Source organism: Mchenga conophoros, linkage group LG2, assembly GCF_057382185.1.
Source record: "Mchenga conophoros isolate Kocher_MC1m ecotype Shallow Benthic linkage group LG2, M_conophoros_male_GT1.1, whole genome shotgun sequence".
In the NCBI taxonomy this organism is placed as follows: Eukaryota; Metazoa; Chordata; class Actinopteri; order Cichliformes; family Cichlidae; genus Mchenga; species Mchenga conophoros.
Window position 1 is genome coordinate 24,936,717 of NC_140527.1, and position 17,124 is coordinate 24,953,840.

At 40.7% G+C, this 17,124-nt stretch overlaps 1 protein-coding gene across 3 annotated transcripts in view; it reads right to left on the reverse strand.

Moving 5' to 3' along the window:
• gria1a (glutamate receptor, ionotropic, AMPA 1a) overlaps positions 1–17,124 on the reverse strand; it is an 81,221-nt gene that overhangs the window by 22,355 nt on the left and 41,742 nt on the right. For all 3 annotated transcript variants that reach the window (XM_085289734.1, XM_085289725.1, XM_085289743.1), the window contains exons 10-11: positions 12,751–12,957; positions 11,613–12,058 (exon numbers count right to left, since the gene is read on the reverse strand). In XM_085289734.1, coding sequence (XP_085145860.1) covers positions 11,613–12,058; positions 12,751–12,957 — 653 coding nt within the window. The remainder of the gene's footprint in view (positions 1–11,612; positions 12,059–12,750; positions 12,958–17,124) is intronic.

Genomic DNA, 17,124 nt, shown 5'->3' on the forward strand with positions numbered 1-17,124 from the left:
AAATACAGTAACCAAATAATATAATAAGTATTTTAGGAGCAGAAAAAGGAAACAGGTCTCATTGGTGTTGTTAAATTCAGTATCAAATCCAAATGAGCCTTTCGTTCTGTTTGTGTATTTTTCTAAAGTCTTTCCTGGAGCGTTTTGCTTCAGCTTCATAGTGATGGAGAGAAAACATGTCATGCAATCAAGAACTGCACCAGGTCTGCGGGAACACTGATTACACAGCTTCTTAAAGCCCCCTCGGCCACCAGGACTCACCACCCGACACCTACCCAAGTTTAGCATTCCCTAAATCAGCTTCTTGCTTACAGTGATGGGGTCCCTCAGGTTTGGCTTGCAGTGGTTGGAAGAGGACTGGGCTGTGACCTCACGTACAGTATTTACCTTTGGAAAGCAGATGTTAAACTCTCTTGTCAGAAAAAAAATCATCTTAAAAAGCTACACACGGCAGACCGGATCTCTGGCTTTGACGTTTCCTACGCGATCTCCACCCACAGTTCCCCGGGAATCTGCTATAGCGCTAAACTCTCATTAGAATTCCCCTGGCTGGCCTCCTCTTTTCGATATGGTAATTAGCAATGACTAATGACTTTAGCAAGTGTAAAAAATGAGCCAGTAATGGCCACATTACAATGGATTAGGAATTACAGAGGTTTAAATGAGAAAGAAAATGGTCTCTAATTATGGTGTGATTCTAAGACAAATCAGGGATGGTACAGGAGTTTTCTGATATGCAGCTTTTTTTTTCTTGTTTCCTTCTTCTAAATTAGTAGCCGTATGTTCTCAATGACTGGGAACGGCCACTCCCAGTGTGTTTCCACAGGCGAGCCTTCTTACATGCAACGGCATGAAACAACAGAAACGGCAAAAAGGGAGTGAGAGAGTAGCAAAGTGGAACTGGTGAGGTTATTGTGCCACTAAGCAGAAATATATATATAGATATAATCCGAGATAGAGTGATTATATCTGAGCTAATCATCCCCTGCTCTGGTGAACTGCGAAAAACATCCTTAGCAAAAACAACTCATTAGACGTGGAAATGAAGAAAGCGGTATAAAGAAGAAAGGACCACTATTCAATCAACACAATGAGACTGCAGAAGATAAAGTGGCCGTGCGTGTGTGTGTGGTGCAACAACCAAGTCAAGGGTTACTCCATTAGTTATTCTAGCATAATATAGCACACAGGGCTCTACAGTCATAATTCCGAGTTGTGTGTAAACATTATTTGTATTCTGTTTTGAAGGAGCTGAAGGTTTGAACAGGCCGTGAGAACTGAGGTGAATCATTTTTAATACCTTACTTGATGCGTTTGTCACACAGTGCTGGCACAGGATGATGGCCTGCATTACATTTGAATGAAATTAGAGAAGAAGAAGAAAAATAATAACTCCATAATTTATTCTTTTATTTGGAGGATTAAATGATTCTACTTATATTTCCTTTAAGAGTCCTTCTACTCACTTACTGTATATCACAGGGCTTTTGTTAATGAGCCTTTTCCCCAACTATGCCTCCACTGCTTGTAAATGTTATGGGTTGATAAAATTTTATTTAAGCTTTCTCCACAGTCTCCTTAGCAAATTAAAAAAAACAAACAAAAAACAGGCGGCTCAAATCATGCCTAATTGCACAGGTATGCTGGGATAATGAACCAGAATAGTATATTTATGAGTGCTGAACTTTTTTATGTAAAGCTGCCTCAATATAGGTCGCTGCAGTTGCAGAAAGCACATGCACGACCCCGGTCACGGGTTCAGAGCTCAGCGCAGACGTGGCAGCTTTGGCTTGATGTGCCACACACGATGCTTTTAGTGCACAGAAAGACAACAGACGCACACTTGTCTGACGCTTTTAGTGTGTTCTTGATATTGCCAAAGGAGCCTCGGGGGAACAGTAACACACTACGGCCGATATTGTTGCAAAGCCGCAGGTTTTGCTTTTGTGTGCTTGCGCTTTTGTTGCAAAGACCATCTCCATCTAAAGGTCAGCATTACCATGCCATTGAGCTGAAAAGAGAATATTATGGTAATGTTACCAGCCTGAAGCAAACACACCACAAGCTTGTAATTATACTCATTCAAGTAGACTATGGGAAAAAAACAAAACAACACTGACAAAAACATTATGATTTCAAACGCTTTGTAATTATTTAATGCATGTTTCTTTCAATAAGAAGCAGTAAAGTTAACAGGCTGCTTTGCAACATATGGCTCATTTTGGAGCGGTCATGCGTGAATGCAAAACAAAACAAAACTTCAGCTTGCAGCCACCGCACGCTGCCGGTGCAGGGGAATCGATATAATTGAGATGCAACTCTAATCGTTATATCTGTGTCCGCACACTTGTTTGCTGAATGATGCTGCGGATTGCTGTCTTAGCCTCAAGTAACCTGAGAAAAGACAGTTCTGGCAATCTGTGAGAGTGCTCAGCTCCGCGCCCACACACATACGCAAAGCCTCTTAGTCACTCCAGCTAGAAAAACAGGCAAATACATCACAACTGTTTCCCGCAAATCAATGCCATCAACACGCGTGTAAGCGGACTGACAGTGCGTTCAGGCTTTCTGAGCATTAATACAAAAAAGAAAAAAGAAAAGGAGATGCTGTATGTGTGCATTTGAGTGAAGTTCTGCACATCAGAGAGACTTGAAGGGAAACTGCTATGATTTAAAAAAAAAAAAAATCTCTTTACGGTTGCTATGGTGACACACTCTGCACTTAAAACAGTACAGCTGAGCTGAGAGAGATTTTAGTCATCTCACTCCTCCTCCTCTCACTCTTTTTCCTCTCACTACATATATAAGGGCATCCACCCCTATAGTAGAGTGGGCCTGCCATCACAAAGAGAAAACTCTCATCAACTCGCAGGCCCTCTCATAAGCCTCACAGCATCGCATCTTTCCAGTCAAATAACTGGCAGTGTTTACACTGGCCCAGGTAGATTTCCCATGTGGCCTCGAGCTCGGTGTATTATTCATGGTTGCAAGAAATATATCCGTATACTGTCACAGCTTGATTACAGCAAAAAGAAAAAAAAAGCCCTCTCTGCATGTGGAAATGTATGTGTGACTGATGTGACAGAGTAAAACGCCTCAGAGGCGATGGTGCCTTTGTCTGTGGTACAAAGTGTGATACGCCAGTGGGGAGTGTATATGGGCTCGTGCGTGCGTGTGCCTCGGTGGTTTCTGTTGGCGAGTGTGCATGCATGTAAGATCAAAAAGTTGCCTTCATGCGATCTCCGAATAAATAAAACATAAGTTGTGCCGTGAACTAAACCGAGCCGTATCTTTATGAATAAATCATCCCTTCCTGAACCCCCACCCCCCCACTCTCTCCAAAAAACTGCTTTATAGCAGCTAACTTATTCCACAATTATGTAACTCGGTGGCGTGTAACACAGTCTATTTTCTCAGTGCTCGCGACATTAATAACAACAATAAACACAGTGTGACATCCCGCTTGATCCCTGTGCAAGATCAATAATTCCCTTGATCACAAGAGTTCACCTGGTTCGTCACTGAGGGTTTGGTTAGCAGCCGAACAATAGCTTTCATGTCAGAAATAATGGGTGTGCCTGCATTATGTGGGAAACCTTTAATTTCAAGTGCAGTGTGCTGCAGGTGAGTCTGTGTTTGGGTTGAAAGGAAGAGGAAAGGAACACGTACAATATTCAGTTTGAAGCGTGAGCCATTTTGAAAGCTCTTCTCAAAATGGAATGAAGACAAACCTATAGGGTATCTATATCTAAACAAATAAAGTGATCACATCCTAAATGTTCTGGAAAAAAGTGACCCAATGCAAAATAAATGTTGAGTCAATGTTACAACAATGTTAAAACCTGACGATGTAATAGTAATGACATTAAAAGAACACAATAATATAATTGATCGATGATGATCTTTCTATAGTTGATCAGGTGACAATGAGGTTGAAAAGTCATGGATTTATAGCTGACCGGGAAATTATATTGAAATGTGGTGGATTTTATAGTTTAAATACCACAGAAGTTCAGTTGATTAGAAGTCATAAATTCAACAATGTGTCAGTATTAAACTGCAAAAATGATCAAGACTCAAAGGTAGAATTCAGGTTGACACTAAAACTTTGATTTAACATATTTTCAATTATTGTTTGCGATCTGGGTCGGGTTTCAATGAGACTCTGATAAAAGTTGTCTGTGCTTACATAAGTCAACAAATAAGTAATGGAGGCTTAAGTTGACACATTGACGGCAGAAAGTCAGCATCTCAACAGATGATCCAGATAATCCACGGAAAGCAGGGAAATAATGAACACTATGCTTGTGTTACACATAGTACTTGATCTGAAAATTTGACTGTTATGTTTTTGCTTCACGTAATGCTGGAGAAATGCAGAACAGAGAAATCAAAAATTCCCTGAGAAAACTGAGTGTTTAAACTCCATAGGTGTGGACTCGAGTCACATGACTTGGACTCGAGTCAGACTCGAGTCATTAATTTTATGACTTTAGACTTGACTTGAAAAAATGTTGTAAGACTTGTGACTTGACTTGGACTTTTACACCAATGACTTGGGACTTGAATTGGACTTGAACCGGTTTACTTGAAAAGACTTGATATTTTACCCCAAATATAAAATTTAACATGCATATTATATAGAGATTGAAAATGTGAGGTCATTCACGGGTAGAACCGCAAAGGATTCTGGGAACTCGTGGCAAGCGGTACTAGCGCACGCAGGCTTTCAATTGAAATCAGTCACACAGCGATAAAAAGAAACACAAAAATGTCAAGAAGCCGTTGTATTATTAACTACAATAGCCGGTCGCATGACAGCCACGGGAAGCCGACGGGTAAAGAGATCGGTTGTTATCGGATTATGTCGTTGAAGAGAAATTGTTCGAGCCATGTTTCCGAAGTAACAAAGACGCGACTGGATTGCAGCCATTCAAAGATCAAATATAACGTCCCAGAACACTCCAGCTCACAGGTTAGTCTGCTCCAAGCATTTCCACAAAGGTCAGTGTTTTTTAGTAGTTAATACGTCATTTTCATAACATAATTGGTGATATAGGTTACAAGCAAGTCTGGCGCTGAACAGAAATTGTCGCGCTATGCTCCTTTATTTATTGTGCATAAATAGTGAATTGTCCTGACACAATATTGCGTTTCGCTTCTGTTATTATGGTACATTGACAAAAACATATACTTTTATTCACAGGATAAAACTGTTGTTTTGTATCACTAATTGTCCAGTGCGATTACAGCATACAATATTATTGTCACTGCTACATTTCTGTAAGGCGTACCAGAAATTATTTCCACTACTAATTAATTACCGTTAAGCTCAAAGGTTATATTAATAAACGGTTAACGATTGTGTATTTATGACGACGATTTGTGAGACTGGTAAACTTATGATACGTACGACGGTCTTTACTTTCTACACGGTGCATTTCAAGGTCCTGTACCCATCCGTCGGTAAACTGTACCTGGGCTTGTTGCAGTGACCGGAAGTTACTAAACTTCACGAGTGTGTGCACTCACTCCAAGAACCGTATAATTATAAATATGCATATAAATATGCTACGATGAGATAGCTGACTTCATCTAACTAGCAAATGTTGTCCAGGCTACGTTGGTGATGCAGTTTTTTTAATGTATATGATATTTTTGTCATGCGATTTTAAAGCCGGTGTTGTGCCAAAAAGTGATTGTCTGCCAAAAAGTGATTTCCAGTGTTTCTGTGTATTTTTTATGTGTAATATCTTTACGTATGTTCGTAAATAGACTTCGGTGAACAGGGGATACAAAGGGGTTACATAAAGAATTAAAAAATTATCTGTTTTTTAAGTATCTTTACAACTTGTACTTACATTATAACCAATCCGGTCCTTTATCCCCACTTAAAATATTTTTACAGAACTATTGTAATATTTGCTGCCATTTCTGCTGTCCTGTTGGGCAACTTACTCTTACAAAATACATTTTTAATGTTAATGAGATTTTTTTTTACTGCATAAATAAAGGTTATATAAAAGTCGCTGCCAAAAACTGATTGCGGCTTGTATCTTGCTACACGAATGTTGTTTGTGGCTCAAGATGACTTTATGTCATCCATAAGGGATGCATTTGACATATGTTTAACATATTATAGCCCAACAAGTTACTTATAGCACTTTAAATATGAGCAATCGCTTTTTGGCAAATACCGGAAATCAGTTTTTGGCAGACAATCACTTTTTGGCACAACACTGGTCCTACAACCGCATCCAAGAATAACATGCAGCTTATCTCAGAACTGTCGGTGAAAATTATTCTTGGAGCTAGGTTTAATTGAGCTGCATTTTAAAGAGGTGCAATTTCACAATTTGTGTATATTTTCTAAGTTCACTATTTTGTCATGTGTTGAGAAAAACACAGATTTAAAAATTACATGGTCTAATATTTACATTTAGCATAACTGCAACATACTTTTTTTTTTTTTTTTTTTTAAAGACTCGAAAGGACTTGAAATTCAAAATTTCAGACTTGTGACTTGACTCGGACTTTTACACCAGTGACTTGAGACTTGACTCTGACTTGCCTGACATTACTTGAGACTTGACTTGAGACTTGAGGATAAAGACTTGAGACTTACTTGAGACTTGCAAAACAATGACTTGGTCCCACCTCTGTTAAACTCTCCTTTTTAGTGCAGTAGCAAAAAAAATAAATACTGACCCTGCTGGGGTTACATTATACGCCTCGTATACAATCCGTTATTGAATGATTCTGACCGCCAGCCTGAGACATTGCTGCTGGCAGGAAGGGTGTGAGTGACAGGGCTGATTTATTTCAGTCTACAGTCATATAACGGAGGGAACGCAGACACCTGAGGACCAGAGTGAACTCCACGGGGCCATGCATTTCAGACAAACGCGCACCTATGAGGAGACACGGACGACAGATGCTGACTTAAACATATCCAAACACATTCACCTGAAGAACACTACGCTCTTTTACTCAAATCCACTCAATATTTCCCTCATTGCATCTTCCCTGCTGCGCTTAAAATATAGTACAAGGAAAAAACTAGCTCTTCACTGTAACACAAGTATAGTGCTCATTATTTCCGTGCCTTCCATGGATTATTTGGATCATCTGTTGAGATTTTGACTTCGCCTGCGATGCGTTAACTTAAGCCTCCATTACTTTGGCAGGGTTCATATGAAGAGTGAGGGCCAAGCCTTGCAACAATACTACAGCTCAATGTTGATGCGATTAGCTAGTTTGAATCTGTTCGCAGAAGGCAGACAACTGCAGGGTTAACCAAAGCCCTGTGTTTTATTCACATTTTATGGATGTGCGACTGTTTAGGATGAGAGAGGTGAGGGTTTTTCACCTCTGAAGAATGGAGAACAGAGTTTATTAGCGAATGCTAGGACTGAGAAGAAGTAAAGAACGAGGAAGTTAACGGGTGCACAGATGAATGGAGAATTCTTTGGGTGTTTATGTTTGTGTGTGTGTTTGTGTGTGGTGAGGGTGAGGGTCAGTCTTGGAATCCACCTGTCTGCAGAGATAAACACAAGAAGGGCCCAACAGCACAGACTGAGGCTTATGGGAGGGCCTGACTGACAGTGCTGACATTTAGAAAGAGCACAGTAAACATGGCCTTGCACAGAATAAATAGCAGGGGGAGCAGTTTGGCCAATACACACACAATCACGTACTGTACGCATTAATGCATCGCATCAGTTTGAAGCATAAATTAATACAAGTGAGTCTATGCATGTGCACAGAGAAACAGAGCTGCATGTACACCTTGATGCACAGGTACACTGTAGACTGTTCCAATCTGATAGCCTACTATTAGAGCGCTGACAAAGAAAATGGCAATAAGTGTTTGCTTTTAATAGAACCAGGCTACACACACACACACAGATACAGGCTGACGAGAAAATTAAACACGCCTACTGATTAATCCAGGACAGAGTGGATCATCAGTGTTGTTCCTTGGCCTTTTGTCTCTGATTAAATGGAGAAGTATGAAGAGAGAAGTGCTTCAGGCTGCCTACCACAGAGCTGAATGCACCTCTAGAACAATCTGTTCTCACCTATTAGTAATAAAGGCACAGCGATGAGAGGTTTACAGGCACTGACTGGGAAATGTCAGCAAATTCAGAAACATAATGTCTTTTACGTAGTTTTATTCTGAAATGTATTAATTAACCATCTATCTATCTATCTATCTATCTATCTATCTATCTATCTATCTATCTATCTATCTATCTATCTATCTATCTATCTATCTATCTATCTATCTATCTATCTATCTATCTATCTATCTATCTATCTATCTTCAACCCTACATTTAGGCATGTAGAAGTGGTCAAGACGACGGGCTCGTCTGAGTATTTCAAAAGCTACTGTAATTTTCTCATAACCACATCTAGGGTTTACAGAGCATGGTCTAAAAAAAGAGAAAATATCCATTGAGCGGCAGTTCTCTGGGTGAAAATACCTTGTTGATGTCAGAGGTTAGAAGAGAATATCCAGACTGCTTTGAGCTGATAGAACGGGAACAGCAACTCTGTTATTAAACTTGTTAAAACCAAGCCATGCAGGAGAGGATCTAGGTACCCCTCCTGTCAGCTACGAACCGGAAACTGAGGCTACAGCCAAACTGAGTATTGTTGGTGACGATGCCCATCACTTTATGACCACAGCCCATCTTCTGATGGCTGCTTGCAGCAGGATAACGCACCGTGTCGAAAAGCTCAAATCATTGCTAACATTACAATGTGTTCCTTGTGCTCACAAGGCCTCCATAGTCATACAAATCATATCCGTTCAACAGATCACCTTTGGAATGTGGTTAAACAGCACACTTATATCATGGATGTGTAACCAACACAGCTGCAGCAACTCTGTGATGTAATATGTCAATACGGACCCTAATCTGCTTTATGTCAAATATTATTTCATATAGTCATATATATCCACATAGTCACTTTGTATATCAGCTGCTACCAAATTAACAAGTTCTTAATTAACTAGTTAGAGCTACAACATCAGACAAATCAATATTGTTGATGCTTTAAAAAAAACTAACCTAAGATCAGCCAATCGGCAAGGATAATGCTGATTGGCTGTGCTGCTTACATATGTGCTTACATAATAACCAACAAGTGAGTATCTAGGATTTCATAAGCGGTATTTGCTAAGACATCAATAACATTGCTCCAAAAAATACACGCACAATTCTGAGTGAGAAGTGTTATTTTGTACTTTAGCAAAGTTTTGAATATACAAAATGTTAAAAAAGTGACTTGTGCCTGACAAGGTATCCTCGCTCTAAAGCACACTCTATTTTATTGTCTCTTTCTCTCTAAATGGGACCATAACATACAAAATGAACATAACGCCATATTGAAAAAGACCTGAAGGTAGTGCCTTAGAATATAAACTGTTAAGAGAGTTTTTACTGAGGACGTCCCTGTAATACGCCTTCTTTTCGCAATCCGGAGAGAGAAGTATGGAGGTTTTAGGCACAGCCGCACTAGCTTCCTTTTTCACACTGACAGGACATATTCAGTCTATGAATAAAGTGGAAAAAGAAAGACAGGCTGCAGCTAGGCAAGAAAAAAAAAAAGAAGATGGTCAAACCCTACCTTTAATACAAGAACAAAACCTTCTCAAGAAAGAATTTTTTTGATAAAAGTAAAACTGCGTACGCTGTGTAATACTCTGTTCTTGTGAATTTGTGATGTTACAAGCACTGTTGCTTTCATCTGACAAACCGTACAGTATGTCCTTTAACTCTAGCAGAAGAACTCATAATGCTTTAGGAGACACATCAGCATGCACCAGTGTGTGTGAATATGCACTGTGCTAACTAGAGCAACTAGGTCACCCAAATTTTCAAGGGGAAGATGTTTCCTTCAGGCCAGTATTCAGCGGGGTGAAACATTCACTGTGTTGGTTTTTCAAGACACCAAGCAGGCCATGCTGATCGCTACAGCATGTCCTGCTGCACACGCTGTGACATGTGCAGTTTTTTCTTTTTAGAAAAAAAAAAGTCTGTGAATTCCCCTGACGCCCCCCCCCAAAAAATCTTTTACCAAGAACCAAAAATGAACACTCAGACTCACCTTGAAAGGACACTCCAAGACAAAGAGAGGTATTTGACTGAAGTCCTTAGAGGACAAGCGCCCTTAAAGCCCAACCTCACTAATAACACTAATGAAATTCGGTTCCACCTCAAACCTATTTTACACAGAACATAAGAAAGTAGAGAGGAATGGCCTGTTTTGTCCTTTTAGCCGAAGTCAATGAAAGGTCTTGCATCCGCGGAGGTCGTCCCCCTCGCTCCTCGAGCAAAAGAAATGCAAATACTCTTAATTTTGTTTTTTTAAATTGCAAAGTACACACCATTCCACACACACAGCTCAAAGAAGGGACAATTTTAAGGAAGCACCGTGACATTCCCTGGCCCTCTCTCTTTGTGTGGCATACAAGAAAATCAATAGTTAATCCAAATGCATTTTCTGCCTGTAAGAGAAGAGCATTTGGACAATAGGCTTCATCTCACATGAAGCACAGCACAGTCTGCAGGCAGAAAACAGTAAATGTCAGATGAAGGCCTGTGGGAGGAGGAATTCACTACCTACATTATGTACTGCTGAGCACCTATGTGCCGCATGCAGGCTCGTGGGTTGCAAAGTTGTTTTGTTTTTTTCCGTTCTGTTATTTGTGCAGGGTGAGGCCAAAGTGAAAATACACCCTTTAATTTGCCACAAGAAGGAAGTCGAGATGGAACGCAACGATGCTTACGAGTACACTTTCAAGACGGAGCGCTGGGATCTCCAACTTCACGGTAGCTGCTACATAATGTATGCAGCTTAATGTTTAAAGAGACAAGAAGCTCTGTCTACGAGTGACCTAACCTGTCTCTGCTAGTTCAGAGCTTACAGTGATAACACTGACATTATCTTCTCATCTCCCCCTGTTAGCGCCTCTGGAGAGCTCAGAAAGTCGACCTCAGTGTCTCTAATTTCAGACACTTAATGAGATTTTTAATTGGTGACCTTTTGAGAACGGTTTCATACCACAGCTCATGAGAGCACTTGAGGGAAGCCAACATATAACACTCAATACTCACACCAGGATCCTTCATAGCAGCTTCTTAAGGCTCTAATATTTGCACAACCGACTGGCTAATCACTTGTGAGATGCAGAATGGCAGGAATTTTGAATTTTATAAAATACTAAAGCTTTCTACTGACTACCAGTTTTGACTGTCCTAGATTTGTGCCATGTTTTTAGCACTATGGGAATTATCTGGAAACTGAATGAGACCACAACAGTCTGCAACATGACCACATCATAAGCTGGCTCTTCTGCCCTTCATCAAAGTTTTATCACTTCTTTGTATGACAAACGGCTAAGAAAAACACAACAAAATCTCAATAAACAAAACTCAAGTGAGCTGAAAAAGAAAGCAAGTCAGCATGCTGAGGCGTTGGTGTGGCAGATAGATATGTACTACACGTAGGTGGTACTGAATGTCTCTTTGTGTACCAACAAATAAAAGCAGAGACTCAGAGGAGTATAAAGCTTCAAAATTTGTGGCCTCAGCTTCTTACCGTGGTGAAATATCACAGCCTTGCTGCATGAAGGCGCCAAGTGAAAACCAAAGGGAATTGAAGATGCCAAATTCATTGGTTTGCTCTGGACTCTGCTGGGTGGTGTTCTGCTGCGTCGGTGTCTGGCCCTGCTGCACCCCGTTGGAAGCCGCCGCTTGGGTGGGAGTCTGCGGCTCGGCTCCCTCCTCGTAGTCTTCGGCGTGCCACTCGTACGGGCTGAATCGACTGACCAGGAAGAGGACGACGCTGACGCCAATGTAGGCAAACACAATGCACATCCAGATCTCGTAAGCCAGCGGGTCCAGGAAGGAAAACACGCCAGGCTTGGATTTGGTTGGTTTCTTGATCATTATAGAGATACCCAGAGACATGAAGGGCTTGGAGAAGTCAATCACCTCTTCACGGACCAGGGTGATAGTGAGCGGAGCCACAGCCACGTCTGCTTTCTGAGGAAAGAGCACAAAGGCAGGTGTAAACAGTGCTGGATAAAGTAGCATTTCATTGAAATTCTGAGGTGGAATGATACTTGTGTTTCCTTGTTTGCAGCAAAGGTCTGAGAGGATCACCGCAACCACTCAACGTGCACTACACCGTGTCTAGATATAAATGTATTCTTGATCATTATCCAAGTGTATTGCACAACGAGAAAGCAAAAGAAAGACCAGTTCTTTCAGTTTTAAGATGGTGTCTTTATCTTCCTCCCCCTCATCACAGCACAGTTGGTACACACAGCAAAAGTTAGTCGGTAACGATCCAGGTCAAATTAAAAACACAGCACAATTTCAGACTTCTGAAGAACAAAGTGGTTAGACTGTCGAAATTGCAATTCAGAGGAACCTTTAGTAATCATATAATCACAAATTATTCTAGCAGCAAACTGTAAGGATTTGTTTCTTCCAAAGTGAACCTTGCCCAAAGTCTAACATATTAAAATTATATTTAAATAAGCAGCGCAGAATACTAATAAAAAGAAAGCAAAATAGGTAATCATCCTTAACAGGCTTGGGGCCAGTGCGGTTTTCAATGTGTTAAGACCTTCAATAATCAGTATTCACAAAAGACATTTAAAAGTTAATTTTCCAGCTTTGACTGTGGGGAAAACAAAAAGAAAATCTTAGAAGAAGCTCCACCGACTCACCCCATACACCAGCTCTCCGACCATGCCATTCCACATCTTGGTTTCGGGATCTCGGGCTCCGTACTTGCCATCTGAGACGATCTTCAGTTTGTACTGGTAGCCCACATGCTTTGCTATCTCTGCAGCCAGCTCCACGATGTAGCCCTCGTACTTATCATTCCCCACAAGCTGTTCGTGGTTCTTCTTCAGCATCACGTATGGAGACTCCTGTTGGATGTGGGGCAGCCATGAGTAAAAACAGATTTTTTATGTGTTTCTTTTTATTTTCCTAAAGTTTTAAAAATCATTTACAGGAACTCACTCAACAGCTTCTGAAATGATTTCCCTGAAATTAGTGTGCACTTTGAAAATGAAGTGCTATCTCTTGTTCTAAACCGAGGCTTAGGGCAAAAAAAAGGAAAAAAAAGCTCTGGCCCCCAGATATAATTGTAGGTTTAAAGGTTGAGAAGAAAAGAAAATTAAATGGAACTACAAGGCATTATTTTAGCTTTGTTCCCTGAAGGTAGGTATGCAATTCATCCACAAAGACCCTCTAAGTAGGATGAGTGCGACTGAATCGTGCACTGAAAAGCACATAGCATGCAGCAAGAAAACAGGAATTGGGCAGCATTGTTAGAGCCGAAGAGACATGAGGTATGATTCAAACGAGCACCTGTGTAAGTGCGTGCATGAAGACAATGAAGCTGACAGCTCTCTGAAACCAGGATAACCTCTGCTCCAGGGCCACATTGTTCTTCTTGTTACATCGACTACTGCACATCTCACACTGATTGACTTGCCTGAGAAACTGCAGCTGGCACTACACCTGGGGCTCCACTTTCAGAAATATGTATTTCATACAGAATTAAAGTCGCCTCAGTATAAATTGTCCAGCAGCACTAAGAAGGCCTCAATTCCCACAAGTTGTTATGTGTTCCTGTTTTAAGCGAGAGTTTTCTGCTGAGCTTAGAAAATCCTTCCATCGTGTTCACCAGTGTCTAGATAAGGAGGCGGGGTGTAGGGAGGAGAGGGTTTCCTATATGTGTTACAGCTATCTGTATTCTCCCGCTCTTTATGATCCAGGTGAAGGTAATCATTGTTGCACATAACTTGAGGCTGGTAGACAAATGGCACCCTGGGGAGGCAGTGAAGAGAAAGGACTGGCGTGCAGCGCTTTCACAGTGTACGCACTGGCGCACGCAGTCATAGACAAAGACAGGGCACACGCAACTGTGACCATGCCCACTACACACACACACACACACACACACACACACAGAAATACACACACACATGTACAAATGTGCACATGGAGATGTGGCAAGGCATACAAAAGGTCCTCCAGGACTGAATCACATTGACCTCGAACAGCTCCATTGAGATCTGCTGTCACTCAACCACATTAAATACAATACTCAGACACATTCGCTGCACATTTATACACACAAGAGCACTTGTGCACCTGAACAAATGCAACTACACATGTAGAAGTTCATATTTTTAATACGTTTTAAAAATTCAATCATTTTCTCTTGTGTGCTGACATTACCCAATATATTTTAAGGGTTATACACACTAAAGGCGACAATAACACAAAAATCAGGCATGCTAAGATTAGACACATTTCACTCTTTGTCTGATTTCAGTGCAAAGCCGCAGTCATCAGCAAAGGAAGCTTTGATGCCCCATTAAACCAGTTGTGCCTCATTTCTCCACATCTCCAGGCCTAGTCTGTGGGCACAGGCTTGGACAGCAGGGACTACAGTGAAGAACTATGTGATATCAACACAGCAGCAAAACAACACCCACCCGTAGGCAACGAATCAGAGAGCACAGAAGTTAGAAGGTGTAAAAACTCCTGCGCCTGTGCTCCTCACACCTTATCTCTTCTCTTAGCTTCCAAGACAGAAAACTAATTTATCTTCCCGGAGAAAAGGACACTGATAGGAGATTATGTCAGAGAGAGTTATTTTGGGGGCTTACTCCGGAGACTCCAACTCTTGGGTTTAAATAAGGATTTTAGGCATACTTTCGAAAGTAGATGTCAATAGACTACATGTCAGGATTTTCCTTTGCAGCTACATTAGTGGCTACTTTCTTATATTTAACTCAGTAATCTTATTATAGTAATACTACAACAACCACTTGATTGGCTTTTCAGTGAAAATGATTCTAACAGGATCTCTGGTCTTCCAGTTGTACTGCAGACAGCTGAAGTGGCAGAAGCTACATGCATGCAGAATGTATTCCCGGCACTTCACATGTTCCACGTTGTGTTATGTTACAGCCTCATTCCACAAAGGATTCAATTCATTTTTACCTCAAATTATAAACATATTACCCCATAAAGACAAAGTTTTCTTGAAATTCTTGTAAATGTAGTAAAATTTGAAAACTAAAATATAACAACTACATAAGTATTGAAAGCCCTGGCTCAATATTTCAATCTTCTCTCAAGCTATGTCAGGTTGGATGGGGAGCGTCTGTGCACAGCCATTTTCAGATCTCAAGTCTGGGTTCTGGCTGTGACACTCTAGGACATTCACAGAGTGGTCCTGATGCCACTCCTTTGTTACTTTGGCTGTGTGCAAAGGGTCGTTGTCCTGTTGGAAAACTGGGGCTAAACCAGAACATTCTGGAGCTTGTTATAATCAAGGACACGTTGCTGCATTCATCTTTCCCTTGACCCTGACTAGACTCCCTATTCTTACTGCCAAAAAACATCTCCAGAGCATGATGTTGCCGATGACGCACTGCATTCAGGGCACAGAATTCAATCTTTATTTCATCAGAACAGAGAATTATTTCTCGATATTTGAGAGTCCTTTAGGTGCCTTTTGGCAAGCTCCAAGTGGCTGCCCTCTGGCCTCTCTCTCCTGGAGTGTTGGAGAGTTACTTTCAAACAAAGAATGTGTTTAGTTAACTATGTCTAATCTCTGAGATTATGCACTCTGTTTTTCTGAAAAATAGCCTAAAGGCTTGAAAACTGGGTACAAAAAAACCATGTAAGCTATCAATCTCCTTTTCTCGCAGCTGAATGGATTGCATTAGGGTTCACTTTGGGCTTCATTTAAGCTGAACTGACTACTGCAGCCATTTTGCACTAGTTTGTTTAAACATAATTATATCTGCTAAGTGGCAGAGATAGTTGGCTTCTGAAAATTTCTTTATCTTAATTACAACTTGGAGGCTGACTGGAAGAGTTTTTCTCCTCTCACTGGCAATGATGTCTATATATGCAGCCAATGGCTCTAAAAAGAGTGCACAAGTTGATGTGTACTGATGTCTTTTCTGTTATTCTACATTGATTGATTGATTGAATCTTTATTTTGAACATGTTGAAAAAGTATAAAAAAAAATAGAATTAAAAGAGACAAATGAACAAAGCAAACAAAAGGAAAACGAGCAACCACAACTCCAAATAACGTCCATGTTCAAAAAGGAGCAGGAAGAAGCATAAGCTTATTTAATCCCACCCCTTTTCCACTATCTAGTATCAATAGACTACAGAAATACCTCCTTGCAATTACATTACATTGTTTCTTGCCTTCATCAGCTCCACTAAGAATCTTTTATCTGGTGAGCACTGAAGTCATCTGAAGGAAGGCGTGTCCCACAAAAATCCCACAGTCATGCAGTCTTTCTATACCAGAACTCTGTAAAGGCAGCTAAAGCAGCTTTCCTATCAGATATTATTGAGACTAATAGCCACAACCCGCGAATGATATTCAAAATTTTTAATTCAGTGATAAATTCCTGTCCGGACTCTTCGAGCTCGGCCTCTCAGGCTCTCTGTGAGCAATTTCTTATTCATTTTAGTGGAAAAGTTTTATTACTGAAGGCTTCACACTCTCACTCTCTTGTGCTGAATCCTGTTCCGGTTTTACGATGCATGTCCACCTTTTCTCACTTTGAGCTGTTATCACTCCCCACTCTTAAGGGAATAATTGAACAATTGAGAAACTCAAATTCTGTGCATGATATCCTTCCATCCCGAATTATCAAGGAAAGTTTTGAGGAATTTGGGCCTTGCATCTTATTTTTAATGAATTTATCATTGTTAGTGGGCTGTGTCCCGACTGCTTTTAAACATGCGGTAGTGCACCCTGTTCTTAAAAAAAGTAATTGCGATCAGAAAGACCCTGCCAATTATAGGCCAATCTCAAAACTTCAGTTTTTATCAAAAGTTTTAGAGAAAGCCGTCTTTCTCCAAATACAGGCTTACTTAGTTGCAAATAATATCACTGACAAATACCAGTCTGGCTTTAAGCCACACCATAGCACTGAAACGGCCCTGCTAAGAGTCTATAATGATCCTCTTGTATTTGCTCACTCTGGTCGCCCTGCTGTTTTAGTTTTATTGGATCTGTCTTCAGCCTCTGACATGGTTGATCA